Source organism: Myxine glutinosa, chromosome 11 (genome assembly GCF_964187855.1).
Source record: "Myxine glutinosa chromosome 11, kmMyxGlut1.1, whole genome shotgun sequence".
NCBI classification, from domain to species: Eukaryota; Metazoa; Chordata; class Myxini; order Myxiniformes; family Myxinidae; genus Myxine; species Myxine glutinosa.
In genome coordinates this window covers 66418252-66433379 of record NC_136271.1, presented here as the reverse complement: position 1 = coordinate 66433379, position 15128 = coordinate 66418252, and the positions used below count along the sequence as shown (strand labels likewise).

Genomic DNA, 15128 nt, shown 5'->3' with positions numbered 1-15128 from the left:
AGACCGAGGAGCTCCCGGTCAAACGTGCTGTATTTGAGCTCGTTCGGCCGGAGCTGCCGGCTGAAAAAAGCGAGTGGCTGCCAAACCCCGTTCACCCATTGCTCATGTACGGCGCCCACCGCGTAGTCGGAGGCATCCGTGGTGAGGGCGATGGGAGCGTTGAGCACCGGGTGAGCGAGCAGTGTTGCGTCGGCGAGGGCCCGCTTTGAGCCTTGGAAGGCCGCGTCCATTGCTGCGGACCAGGCGATGTCGTGCTTGGCCGGCTTGCCCCGGAGGGCTTCGTAGAGGGGCCGCATGAGCTGAGCAGCGCGGGGCACGAAGCGGTGATAAAAATTCACCATTCCCAGGAATTCCTGCAGGGCCTTTATGGTGCGGGGACGCGGGAACGTGGTGATGGCCTCGACCTTGGTTGGCAGCGGCACGGCCCCGTTCTTGGTGATGTGATGGCCCAAAAAATCAACGGCCGTCGTGCCGAAGTGGCATTTGGCCGGGTTGACGATGAGGCCGTGCTCGCTGAGGCGCTCGAACAGTGTTCGGAGGTGGAGGAGGTGCTCGGCCCGGGACGTGCTGGCGACGAGGATGTCGTCCAGGTAAACGAAAAGGAACGGCAGGTCACGCAGCACGCCGTCCATCAAGCGCTGGAACGCCTGAGCCGCGTTCTTGAGACCAAACGGCATCCGCAAGAATTCGAATAAGCCGAACGGCGTGATGACTGCCGTTTTAGGGACGTCGGCCGCCCTGACAGGTACCTGGTGATATCCCCGTATGAGGTCAATTTTTGAAAAAATGACCCGTCCCGCCAGACGGGCGGAGAAGTCTTGGATATGCGGGATCGGGTACCTGTCGGGGGTGGTAGCGTCATTCAGACGGCGGTAGTCGCCACACGGGCGCCATCCACCCCCCGGCTTTGGCACGATGTGCAGTGGCGAGGCCCACGCGCTATCGGAGCGCCGCACGATGCCGAGGTGCTCCAACGCGTCGAATTCGGCCTTCGCTACGGCGAGCTTGGCTGGGTCGAGGCGGCGGGCCCTGGCGTAGACCGGCGGGCCCGTGGTTGGTATGTGGTGCTCGATCCCATGCCGTACTGCGACGGCCGAAAACGTCGGCCGCGTGAGGGCCGGGAACTCCGTGAGCAGGCGAGCAAACTCGTTCGCCGCCGGGACGGTGCATGCCAGCTCGGTCGGCGCGGAGCTGCTCAATGTGCATACCAGGGAGCTGAAGGTTTCAGCGTTGATTAAACGACGCCGTTGGACGTCCACCAGCAGTCCGTGTGCGCAGAGGAAGTCGGCGCCTAGCAGAGCCACGGGCACGTTGGCGGTTACAAACGTCCAAGCAAAGCGTTGGCCGCCGAAGCAGAGGGTGACGTTGCGCGGGCCGAAGGTGCGGATAGTCGATCCGTTGGCCGCAACTAAGGAGGGGCCGCAAACCGCGGATTGCCTGTCCTGGTCAGAGGCGGGTATGACGCTCAGTTGGGCGCCGGTGTCGCACAGGAAGCGCCGTCCGGACGCTGTATCCGTGATGAACAGTAAGTTGCCCGTGTGGCCGGCGCTCATGGCTGGTAATGAACGCCGGCCCGGCCGTTTCCCGGCCTGCCGAAGGTGCACGGGGGTCGGCATGTCCGGGCCTTCTGTCCGAACCTGGCATGATAGTAACACCACGCTTGGTCAGGTGGAGGCCTCGGTCGTCGTGCCGGAGGTGGTCGGCTCGGTAGAGCGGCCGCCAATGGCGTCGGCAGTTCGGCCGTCGACCGTGCCGGGTGCTCGGGCGCCCTGGGTGTTGCGTCGGACGGCGGTGGGTCCCCATGTCGCCGCTACGATGCGCTGTCCTGCGGCGGAGATCTTGTCGGCTTCTCTGGCAAGGGCCCGGGGATCTGTGATCGTCGTGCTTGCCAGGGCGAGGCGTACCGGGTTAGGCAGCTGACGGAAGAACAGCTCCCGGAACAGGAATGCCGGAGAGTGCTCGCCGAGCAGTGAAAGCATGTAGTCCATGCGCTCGGAAGGGCGCGTGTCGCCGAGCTCAGGCAGATCGAGCAGGCGCCGTGCGCGTTCCGCCGATGGGAGGGCGAAAGCATCGAGGAGCAGCTTCTTAATCGCGCCGTATTTGTCAGCGGCTGGCGGGCTTTCGAGGAGGCTCAGGGCGCGGGCTGCAGTAACCGACCCGAGCGCAGCTACCACATGGTGGAAGCGGGTGTCGTCGGCCGTTATGCTTCGCAGGGCGAACAGGGACTCCGCCTGTGCGAACCAAACCGCCGCGTGAGCCTCCCAGAAGGTAGGCAGTTTAAGGGCGACTGCCGTGTCCATGTCGATAGGTCACCAATGAAGGAGCTGGGGCTCCCACGTCGATCAGAAGAATGGACGCGACAAAAAGCTGGAATTCATCTGAGTTGCTTTATTGAAATCAAACACTCAGGCACTCTGAAAAACCGTTTATCTCTCAGCAATATATATCTATTCCGCCAGGGGGTTTGCCCAGGCCCGGCGCCAGGGGGCGTGGCCCAGCGTCCTGGCTGCGGCCTGGCAAGTTGAGGGCGAGCCTGCCCGGGCATGCCCGGGCATGCCCGGGCGTCCCGACCGAGGCCTGGCAAGTTGAGCGCGGGCCTGCCCGGGCGTCCTGGACGAGCCCGGCATGGTGATCGCTCCGCGTCCTTGATAGGTGCAAGGCGATTGTGAAAACTCAGCGGCAGCCGCTACAATATCATAATATTAATGTTATTACAAAACAAAATTAAAACTAATAATATCCCACCTCCCCAAGAGGCGTTTCCTCCTTGAACAAATGCCGTGCTAACATGTACTAGCAACGGTACCCGCCCTATGGGTGGGGCTCCAATTGGGAAGCCCAAATGAAAAGGCAAAATATCAGAAATTGAAGGGTTTTTTTATTTTAAACGATTCATATAAACATCCGTTGAATCATATCACACGCAAATCATCAAAATCTAAACAGTATCTTTAGAATTTCAATAAAAGGCACATCACTGTTCATATCGGTAAATATTATTCCATCGTGTTTCAAATCGTGATCGATACACTATGATCGTGATGATCGTGATCATGAATCGTGATCGATAATAGTGTTCACAATCGCTATGTCGTATGTACTCCCGATACGTGTACCAAATTCCCGAAACGTGTAACTGTTCCAAATCAACAGTTAAAAGGATTTTGAGCCGATAGCTGTTCCGGCCTTGGCAAGATCGATGGAGACAGCGATCTGTTAGCGTATTCACCGCCCAAATAGCTATGTGGAATTCTCTAATGTAGAGATTAAACGTTATGGCTGTTATGGCCTTGGCAAGATCGATGGAGACAGCGTTTATTATACTTTTAATGAAGGACACTGTCTCAAGCCCCAGTCCCCATCACGGATGGGGCTCAGCGGTTTACCCGAGCCTGACGGCGAAGGGCAAGGTACACGCTGGCCCGTCCAGTGTAGCGCGCGTGTGGCCCCGGACATCGAAGGGCATTAAACGTTCATTAAACATTAAACGTTCATTAAAGGATTATGAAACGAAAAACATTACGAAATTACGTTCACACCGTCACGTCAAACACTACCGTGAACACATACATCGTCACAATGAGAACATCGTCACAATGGTCATTATGTGAATGTGAATGTTATGCGAGAGTCCAAACCTGAGAATGCTGGAGACCAAAGCTGAAATTGGGAAAACTAAATAGCCTATTTTACTCCCAGGGATCCCAGGATTACCCACCCAAAATATCATTGCGATCGGTTCAGCAGTTTTTACGGTACCTTCGAACAGACGGACGGACATTTGGTGAATTATAGTAAGATTCCTAGCTTATCGTGCCGTTTTCGTGGGAGCATTCCTACCAGAAGTAAAAAAATATTCTAAACCACAAAAATTTTTGATTACCTTTTTAAACAGTTGCTAATGTTGTTTAACACTAAACTGAAAGCTCTTGCACGACCCTCGATCTTGTATACAAACCCCCCCCTCCCCCCAAAACAAACGTTTTTTATTCAGTTTAGTGTTAAACTGAGTTTTTAACATTAAACTCGTTAAACTGAAATTTGAATGAATCCGGTCATCAGTCTAAGCTTATCAGGTCGATGAACGCACCTGATCGTAGATCTACTGTAGTCTATATACCACACAAGGGTTAATAACACGACCCTTCCTGCCGCTTCCGTGGAGTTCTTCCAACCGTGGCATTTTTCCAAAGCCGCTCCTCATTGCAAATTTTTTTTGTAATTAGAAAGAGCAATCAGAGATTGCAGACCCTCGCCAGGACATGTTTTCAGTGGTTTTAAAGGCTTTTGTGTTAAAACAAATATGGCGGCCGAACCACGTGACTGATGGCGGCTGAACCACTTGACTGATGTCATGTTTTTTTCTCGATCAATTTATCCCTAGATGGTGCTCAAAAAATTTCATCTTAATCGGATGAAGTTTTGTACTTGTCAAATTATGACGTCATAATGGAGATGACATGACTATGACATCATCATAAACATCTTTTATGCCCCATGGAGAGTTCTTTACAATGAGCCATGTCTCAATTTTTTCTTATTCAGCGCTTTCAGAGATATAGAGGTGCAATTTTTTTTGGTTTTTCCAAGATGGCGGCCGAACCACGTGACCGACGACGTCATCATTATTTATTTTTCTCCACCAATTTATACCACATGGCGCTCAAGATGGTGCTCAAGAAGTTTCATCTTGATCGGATGAAGTTTTGTACTTGTCGAATTATGATGTCATAATGGAGGCACCTATGACATCATCATAAACATCTTTTATGCCCCATGGAGAGTTCTTTACAATGAGCCATGTCTCAATTTTTTATATTCAGCGCTTCCGGAGATATAGAGGTGCAAATTTTTTCAATTTTTCCAAGATGGCGGCCGAACCACGTGACCGATGACGTCATCATTAATTTTTATTTTCTCCACCAGTTTATGCCGACATGGCGCTCAAGAAATTTCATCTTGATAGGATGAAGTTTTGCACTTGTGAAATTATGACGTCATAATGGAGGCACCTATGACATCCTCATTAACATATTGTATTCCCCATGGAGAGTTCTTTACAAGGAGCCATGTCTCAATTTTTTCTATTCAGCGCTTTCGGAGATATAGAGGTGCAAATTTTTTCGATTTTTCCAAGATGGCGGCCGAACCACGTGATGTATGACGTCATAATTATAATTAAAAAATTCTACAATTGGAGTTGCACCGATGGTGAAAATTTCCTGTCAATCGGACCAACGGTTGCAGAGAAAATCATATTTATTCGGTGCGGACAAACAGACAAACAAACAAACAGACAAACAGACAAACAAAGGGACTCAAATGCAATACCCTCTCCTCTGGCGAGGGTAATGATGATAATAGGATAATTTTAATGATGTTACGAAACAATATCCCCACTTCCCAAGGGATTTTGTGACTTGCAATATTGCCCCTCCCCCACCCCACCCGGCACCCTCACGGAAGTAAATTTTATTATAGGGAATTTAGAATGGTGAGACACGGTCTGATCTTCTCAATGACCTGATCCAACATAAGTAATAGTAATAATAATTGGCAGTAATAATCAGGATAATAACATGACCCCCTTCTGCTCCCGTAGTGAAAGGGTGTACTTGTTGAATAAATGCTAAAATTATCAAACAATGAAACATTTAAAATGCTTCCTGAAAATTATTTTTTGTTCAATATTCCGTTAAGCCCGCCGAAGAACTTGTACATATATCACAAGTTATACATGATATTTAGAGAAGTCAGTGTACCTTTAAATACATTCATATAAAATGGAGAAATCAACCAAATATATGGGATTCAAACCTGGGATCCCAGCATCAGCCGTTATAGGCTCAGTTGGAAATGCTAAACACGCCAATTCCACAGTGACGGGAGCCAATACCAATTTGAACTCGAGATCTATGACTTCATTTTCATCTACACTGGGCCACACACAGCTAGTATTAATGCAAAAAAACAAACACATATCTTATTATAATGGAGCAAACGTATATGGTTATGTATGTTTATATGCGACCAAAACGTGTTGTTCTTCAAATACAATGAACACCCAAAACAGTCCGTGAACTCTTCATTACGTTTAGACTGTTGAGACCCCTCAGAACTTTGACGACCCTTTAAGTCCCGCAAGACCCTTAAGACTCAAAATACCCTTAAATACCCTGAAGACCCAAAACACCCCAAAGACCCAAAATACCCTTAAAGGCCCTGAGGATCCAAAAGACCCTGAAGACCCCGAAGACCCAAAACACCCCGAAGACCCAAAACACCCCGAAGACCCAAAACACCCCGCAGACCCAAAATGCCCTGAAGACCCAAAATACTCCAAAGACCCAAAATACCCAAAAGACCCCGAACCCAAAAGACCCAAAAGACCCCGAAGACCCAAACACCCCAAAGACCCAAAACACCATGAAGACCCAGAAGACCCAAAACACCGTGAAGACCCCAAAGAACCTGAAGACCCAAAGACCCTTAAGTCCCAAAAAGCCCCTGAAGACACCAAAGACCCAAAATACCCCAAAGACCCCAAAGACCCAAAACACCATAAAGACCCAAAATACCCTTAAAGGCCCAGAAGACCCCAAAGACCCGAAAGACCCAAATGGCACGGAAGACCCAAAACTCCACGAAGAACCAAAAGACACCAAAATGGTCAAAGATGCCTGTCCCTCTGAAACGACGTGTGGTGAGGCGCGTGAAGCACGCCGAGTCACGCTAGTAATTTAGAAACCTGCAGGTAAAACAAAACGAGGCGTTCTGGATCATTAACAAGAAAGGGCATTTAGCATTGCAGAGCTTCAGAGTATTTGTGATGGCGATCCCTTTCAAAAATAGGGGGCGTCTATTAAAGTTGATCTGCATACATGCACATACAAATATAAACAACGAAAAATTGGCAGAACAACTGAAATGAGTGAAACAATATTCTGAAGACATTAACCCGAGATAGGTGTGGGTGGTTCGTGTGCAGCCACCCGGCTGCTGGTTGCATCATTTTCAGTGGGCGCATCTGCTGTTGATGCAATGCCTCTCTATAACCAGTTATCTGGTACTCATTTTGCCGACCTCAGAAGGATGAACAGGCTGAGTCAACCCAATTTGCGTTAATTCAACGGGATTCGAACGAACTCAGGACATTAGGATCCCGAGCCCACCACGCGAACCATTAGGCCAACACCAGGTATTAGATATATATATATTTTTTTGTATACAGAATCAAGGCTCGTGCAAGAGCTAACATTTATCACAAAAAGACAAACTGACACATAAAACAGAAGATAAATGGAGCGGGAGACAAGATGGGGAGAGAAAGGGCAGCACGCAAGTACAACATTTGAGAGCAGGGACATCGGGAGATATGTGGGAGGGAGAGGGCTTGGGGGGAGGAGGCATGGGAAGGGGGAGGGGGTGGGAGAAGTATAAAACACAAGGATACCAAGGACTTCCAGGAAAGAAGTTGGTATTTCAAAAAAGTGGATTTGGGGTGAAATTAGCGGGGGTAGAAAAGATCAAGGTTTTGGATGGGGGAAGATAAGAGATGGTGGTGAACAGCTGTTTTAAAGACCTGAAGGGAGGAGTGGGATTGAAGAGAGTGAGGGAGTTTGTTCCAGAGGCGGGAGAAAAGAGGAATGAGTGAAGGTGAGCCGAGAGTCTTGATTTTGGCAGTTTTACCATAAGAAGGTTGGAGGCAGATCTTGTGCGACCTGTCGGAATATTTGGGGGACAGAGCCCAGAGAGAGCTGGGGGAGCAAGGCCGGAGAGGAGTCGGTAGAAGACGGAAAGACCACCAAACTGCCTGCGGTGAGTAAGTGAAAGGCCCTCGGAGATAGCTTCATCGCGGGAGATTCCAATGATTCTGAACGCTTTGGTTTCAACAGCGTGAAGACGAGCTAGGTGTGAGGCAGGAGCACCAGCCCAGAGGGGAGAGCAGTACTCCATTGAGCTGTGGATGAAAGCCTTGTATATGGTGAGGAGCTCAGGTGTGCCAAGGAAGGACTTCACACTACGGAGGATGCCCAGTCGGCGACTGGCTTTGGAGGCCAGCTTGGAAATGTGGTTTTCCCAGGAAAGATCATGGCAGATAGTGAGACCCAAAAGCTTGAGTGACAGAACTTCTTGGAGAGGGTTATTCAGAAAGTGGATGGGAGGGTTGTCCAGTCGGTCTTTTCGGAGATACATCGTAAGATTGTGAGATTCGTCACGATTTAAAGACATGTTCCACTTGTTTGCCCAGTCTGTGATTTTGTCCAGGTGTGCAGAGAGTGAGGAGGCTGCAGACTGCCGATCTGAGGGATGAGGAATGGAGCGGCAGAGAGTGGAGTCATCAGCAAAGAGAGAGAGAGGATTTTCAAGAGAGTCAGAGAGATCATTGATGAAGACCAGAAAAAGCACAGGGCCCAGAACACTGCCTTGGGGAACTCCAGCCTGAACATGAAGAGGAGATGAGAGAAACCCATTCTGGGCCACATGTTGACTGTGACTAGAGAGGAAGTCCGCCAGCCATGTGTGGAGATTTCCATGGATACCAAAGGAAGAGGGTTTGGTGAGCAGAGCGGGGTGCCAGACAGTATCGAAGGCACGTGATATGTCAAGAGAGACAGCTCTAATTTCCTGTTTGGTATTGAGGACCTCCATCCATTGTTGAGACAGCAGAAGCAGCATGTCCAGATTAGAGTGACCTAGTCTGAAACCCAATTGATGATCAGAGATCAAGCCATTGGAGAAGAGGAAAGATTTCATATCCGAAGCAATGATGGATTACATGACTTTGCTGATAATTGGGAGAAGGCTGATTGGTCTGTAGTTGCAAGGATCTGTTTTTGCACCTTTTTTGTGTAATGCGGTGATGGTGTCTGATTTCCAAGCAGATGGCAGATGACCGATGACCTTGAGCAAAAGAGAGGGTGAAGAGAACAGAGAGAGGGAGTGAAAGAGCGGAAGAACAGGATCTGAGGACCCGTGGGCTGATGCCGTCAGGTCCAGTTGCAGAATCAGAGTCGAGGGTTGACAGAAACTTTTCCACCTTGTCAGGAGGAAAGGACACAGAGTCCAGGAGCAGCTGGGTACGACTGGGTACGGTGGGTACAGAGAGGGATGGGTTTGGGACACAAGATTTGGAGGCAAACACAGAGTTGAGGCGTTCAGCTTTTTCACGTGCGGAGTCAGCTGTGCAGCCGTTTGAGGTAAGGGAGGGGATGGAAGGGGAACAAACACCAGAAACAGATTTGACCAGACACCACCAGGATTTGGAAGAGGGAGACAGATAAGATAGGTGTGTCCTTGGGTATACCCATCTGTACAGAATGAGTATACCCAGGGGTGCACCTATTTTGGGTTAAAATAGAATTTGGCGTAGATAAGTGTGCCAAGTGCACATTCGTACAAGGTAAACTAACAAAAACGAACAACATAAAAATCAACCTAAATACAACAACAAATCATCATACAAAATACCTCAAAGTAGAAGAGGCTCACCAAATATGTCGCAAACAAATTGCCAAAGGATACCTGCATAGAACGAGGCTGATCCTGAAAACATACCTCTCCCCAAGAGACACAATCAAAACCATAAACCAACGCACAGTACCAGTATTCCAATCCAGCTGAGGAATAATAAAATGGCCACAATCGGAAATCAAAAACTCGATGTCAAGGAAACTCACCATCCACAAAATGTTCTAAAAAAAAAAAAAACCCATGCTTCCCAAGAATGTACCTGCCAAGACATGAAGGAGATAACAGCATGATGGAGCTCAACAAAGTGCAGAGAATGACAACTGTAGGATAGGCCGAATACGTAAGAAGTGCAACAGACTACCAAATACAATTTGTAAGCAAACACAAACGCAGCAAACCAGAAAAGGTATCCCTTACCCACCTAGCAAAAAATTCCAAAGACAGGTGCGAATGGAAGATATAACAAATGAAACCGAAGCACCAATGAGTACAGCCCCAACAATTGCAAAAAAGACACAAGAAGATTATAAATTGAAATAGCAACAAATATACACCGACAACTGGGAAAGCGATAAAAGAGTAGGAGGGAATAAAAAAATAATTTGGACAGATTGGGAATAGACAACGAAGGATCTTTGGAATGGCTAAGAAAAGGTCAGCTCAATTGGGATAGAGAACGAATCATTATAAATGCCCAAGACAAGGGACACAACACAATTGGCTTTAATAAAATGGTGGGAAAGAGTCAAACATACAAGTGTACATTTTGCAAGGTAGAAACAGAAAGCATGAGTCACCTTCTATTGGGATGTAAAATACTCATGTCATAACAGCTGTGCAAAGTATGTGCAAAGGCACAACAAAGTATGTGGAGTAATTCGCTCGCACATCTGCAAAAACGTTGATATCCCAGTTCCAGAAAACTCATGGAAACACGAACGAGATACTTGGGCAACAATTCAAAACAAGGAAGTGACACTCACGTACAACCTAATGATCCTATTTATTGTGAACAGAGAAAACTAAGCACTGCGACCGGATATAGTACTTAGGTACGAAAAGGAAATGCAGTATTGCTAATCGAAGTGTCGGTACTCAGTGAGTTTGGCCTAAACAACACAGACATCAAGAAAATGACCACATACCAATATCTCAAAAATGAAGTGAAAAGATCCTAGAAGCTAAAGAGCGCCGAAATTTTACAAGTGATTTATCGGAACAACAGGAATGATAAAAATCAACCTTACAAAGATCCTACAAACTATCCCTGAGATCATCAACACAAATTAACTACAGTTGGAGGCTGTCGGGGCTCAGTGACGATCCTGAAAAGAGCCCTCGGAACAAATCTTTGAGAACAGGAAAACTTCAAAAATTGGTCGATGAACCATGACCCCTTACTGAAACAGAGGTAGATACTTTGAGCCATTTGAGCCACATCCTGAAACCGCATATTCAGATAACAACCAATGACATACACACAATAATAGCCTAAATATTTCAGGTAAGGCTAGCAAAAAGTGCAAACTGCCAAATATCTCCAGAAGCCTTTGCAGGACCTACCAAGCCCCAGGAGCCGGTGTGCCAGCGCATTTGATTGGTGCACGGTCGCCTCCCTTGGCATTCTTCAATTCGCCGGGGCATTCTTTCTGAGTTGCACTCCGTATTGGACACAATTATTAAGGCCGGGTCTAGTCCCGTGCCTTCAACTTGACAAGTTATAGACCTCATCTGTGTACCTTTCCCACAGGTAACAGAGCACTGGGGGAAGATTCATAAAGGTGGTTGGACAATGTTAGTTAGACAAGGGTTTCAGAGGCAAAAAATTATATAACTTGAACTATTCACTCAATTCTGTCAACGTATAATTAATTGTCAATTTACTTCACTGACAAATCTTAGCAGGTTTAACAATTAGTGACTATTATGCTGTAAAAGGAAAATATTAGCAATCTTCATAAATATTCCAAACACCATTCCCTTACAAAGGGAAACTGGGACTCCTTACTAATGCTTCCACTATCTTTTCATGCACATGTGAGCAGTGTGTGTATGTGTCTGTGCGTGTGTGTCTGTGTGTGTCTGTGTGTGTCTGTCTATCTATATGTGTGTCTGTCTATCCAACTATGTGTGTGTGTCTGTCTATCAATATATCTGCATTTGTCTATCTAACTATCTATCTATATATCGTGTGTCTATCTGTGTGTCTGTCTATCTTATCTATCTGTGTCTGTCTATCTTATCTATCTATCTGTGTCTGTCTGTCTATCTATCTGTATGTGTCTGTCTATCAATCTGTGTGTCTGTATATTATGACTATATGTGTGTCGATCTATCTATCTTTCTGTTGTAAGAATACCCACCTAACAGGCCCATGGATTGAGCAATTCCATCTCCACACTACCACCTAACAGGCCTATGGATTGAGCTATTCCATCTCCACACTACAACCTAACAGGCCCATGGATTGAGCAATTCCATCTCCACACTACCACCTAACAGGCCCATGGATTGAGCTATTCCATCTCCACACTACAACCTAACAGGCCCATGGATTGAGGAATTCTATCTCCACACTACAACCTAACAGGCCCATGGATTGAGCAATTCCATCTCCACACTACCACCCAACAGGCCCATGGATTGAGCAATTCCATCTCCACACTACCACCTAACAGGCCCATGGATTGAGCAATTCCATCTCCACACTACCACCTAACAGGCCTATGGATTGAGCAATTCCATCTCCACACTACCACCTAACAGGCCTATGGATTGAGCAATTCCATCTCCACACTACCACCTAACAGGCCTATGGATTGAGCAATTCCATCTCCACACTACCACCTAACAGGCCCATGGATTGAGCAATTCCATCTCCACTCTACCACCTAACAGGCCCATGGATTGAGCAATTCCATCTCCACACTACCTAACAGGCCCATGGATTGAGCAATTCCATCTCTACACTACCACCTAACAGGCCTATGGATTGAGCAATTCCATCTCCACACTACCACCTAACAGGCCCATGGATTGAGCAATAATTCCATCTCCACACTACCACCTAACAGGCCCATGGATTGAGCGATTCCATCTCCACACTGCCACCTAACAGGCCCATGGATTGAGCAATTCCATCTCCACACTACCACCTAACAAGCCTATGGATTGAGCAATTCCATCTTCACACTACCACCTAACAGGCCCATGGATTGAGCAATTCCATCTCCACACTACCACCTAACAGGCCTATGGATTGAGCAATTCCATCTTCACACTACCACCTAACAGGCCCATGGATTGAGCAATTCCATCTCCACACTACCACCTAACAGGCCTATGGATTGAGCAATTCCATCTCCACACTACCACCTTACAGGCCCATGGATTGAGCATTTCCATCTCCACACTACCATCTAACAGGCCTATGGATTGAGCAATTCCATCTCCACACTACCATCTAACAGGCCTATGGATTGAGCAATTCCATCTCCACACTACCATCTAACAGGCCCATGGATTGAGCAATTCCATCTCCACACTACAATCTAACAGGCCTATGGATTGAGCAATTCCATCTCCACACTACCATCTAACAGGCCCATGGATTGAGCAATTCCATCTCCACACAACCACCTAACAGGCCTATGGTTTGAGCAATTCCATCTCCACACTACCATCTAACAGGCCCATGGATTGAGCAATTCTATCTCCACACAACCACCTAACAGGCCCATGGATTGAGCAATTCCATCTCCACACTACCATCTAACAGGCCTATGGATTGAGCAATTCCATCTCCACACTACCATCTAACAGGCCCATGGATTGAGCAATTCCATCTCCACACAACCACCTAACAGGCCTATGGTTTGAGCAATTCCATCTCCACACTACCACCTAACAGGCCCAAGGATTGAGCAATTCCATCTCCACACTACCACCTAACAGGCCCATGGATTGAGCAATTCCATCTCCACACTACCACCTAACATGCCCATGGATTGAGCAATTCCATCTCCACACTACCACCTAACAGGCCCATGGATTGAGCAATTCCATCTCCACACTACCACCGAACAGGGCCATGGATTGAGCAATTCCATCTCCACACTACAATCTTACAGGCCTATGGATTGAGCAATTCCATCTCCACACTACCACCTAACAGGCCTATGGATTGAGCAATTCCATCTCCACACTACCACCTAACAGGCCCATGGATTGAGCAATAATTCCATCTCCACACTACCACCTAACAGGCCCATGGATTGAGCGATTCCATCTCCACACTGCCACCTAACAGGCCCATGGATTGAGCAATTCCATCTCCACACTACCACCTAACAGGCCTATGGATTGAGCAATTCCATCTTCACACTACCACCTAACAGGCCCATGGATTGAGCAATTCCATCTCCACACTACCACCTAACAGGCCTATGGATTGAGCAATTCCATCTTCACACTACTACCTAACAGGCCCATGGATTGAGCAATTCCATCTCCACACTACCACCTAACAGGCCTATGGATTGAGCAATTCCATCTCCACACTACCACCTTACAGGCCCATGGATTGAGCATTTCCATCTCCACACTACCATCTAACAGGCCTATGGATTGAGCAATTCCATCTCCACACTACCATCTAACAGGCCTATGGATTGAGCAATTCCATCTCCACACTACCACCTAACAGGCCCATGGATTGAGCAATTCCATCTCCACACTACCATCTAACAGGCCTATGGATTGAGCAATTCCATCTCCACACTACCATCTAACAGGCCCATGGATTGAGCAATTCCATCTCCACACTACAATCTAACAGGCCTATGGATTGAGCAATTCCATCTCTACACTACCATCTAACAGGCCCATGGATTGAGCAATTCCATCTCCACACAACCACCTAACAGGCCTATGGTTTGAGCAATTCCATCTCCACACTACCATCTAACAGGCCCATGGATTGAGCAATTCTATCTCCACACAACCACCTAACAGGCCCATGGATTGAGCAATTCCATCTCCACACTACCATCTAACAGGCCTATGGATTGAGCAATTCCATCTCCACACTACCATCTAACAGGCCCATGGATTGAGCAATTCCATCTCCACACAACCACCTAACAGGCCTATGGTTTGAGCAATTCCATCTCCACACTACCACCTAACAGGCCCAAGGATTGAGCAATTCCATCTCCACACTACCACCTAACAGGCCCATGGATTGAGCAATTCCATCTCCACACTACCACCTAACAGGCCCATGGATTGAGCAATTCCATCTCCACACTACCATCTAACAGGCCTATGGATTGAGCAATTCCATCTCCACACTACCACCTAACAGGCCCATGGATTGAGCAATTCCATCTCCACACTACCACCTAACAGGCCCATGGATTTAGCAATTCCGTCTCCACACTACCATCTAACAGGCCTATGGATTGAGCAATTCCATCTCCACACTACCACCTAACAGGCCCATGGATTGAGCAATTCCATCTCCACACTACCACCTAACAGGCCTATGGATTGAGCATTTGAGCCATGATGCATTCATAACAGTTGTATTTGCTCAAGGAATGATGCAATACCTCTCAGCACACTATACCTTGAATATTGATGATCGATGGTGC

The 15128-nt window shown here is 47.6% G+C and overlaps 1 protein-coding gene across 10 annotated transcripts in view; it reads right to left on the bottom strand.

Annotated features, from left to right (window-relative positions):
* LOC137436727 (papilin) overlaps positions 1 to 15128 on the bottom strand; it is a 285438-nt gene that overhangs the window by 34338 nt on the left and 235972 nt on the right. For all 10 annotated transcript variants that reach the window (XM_068130762.2, XM_078786728.1, XM_068130760.2 and 7 more), the window contains one exon: positions 11038 to 11235. In XM_068130762.2, the coding sequence (XP_067986863.2) occupies positions 11038 to 11235 (198 nt within the window). The remainder of the gene's footprint in view (positions 1 to 11037; positions 11236 to 15128) is intronic.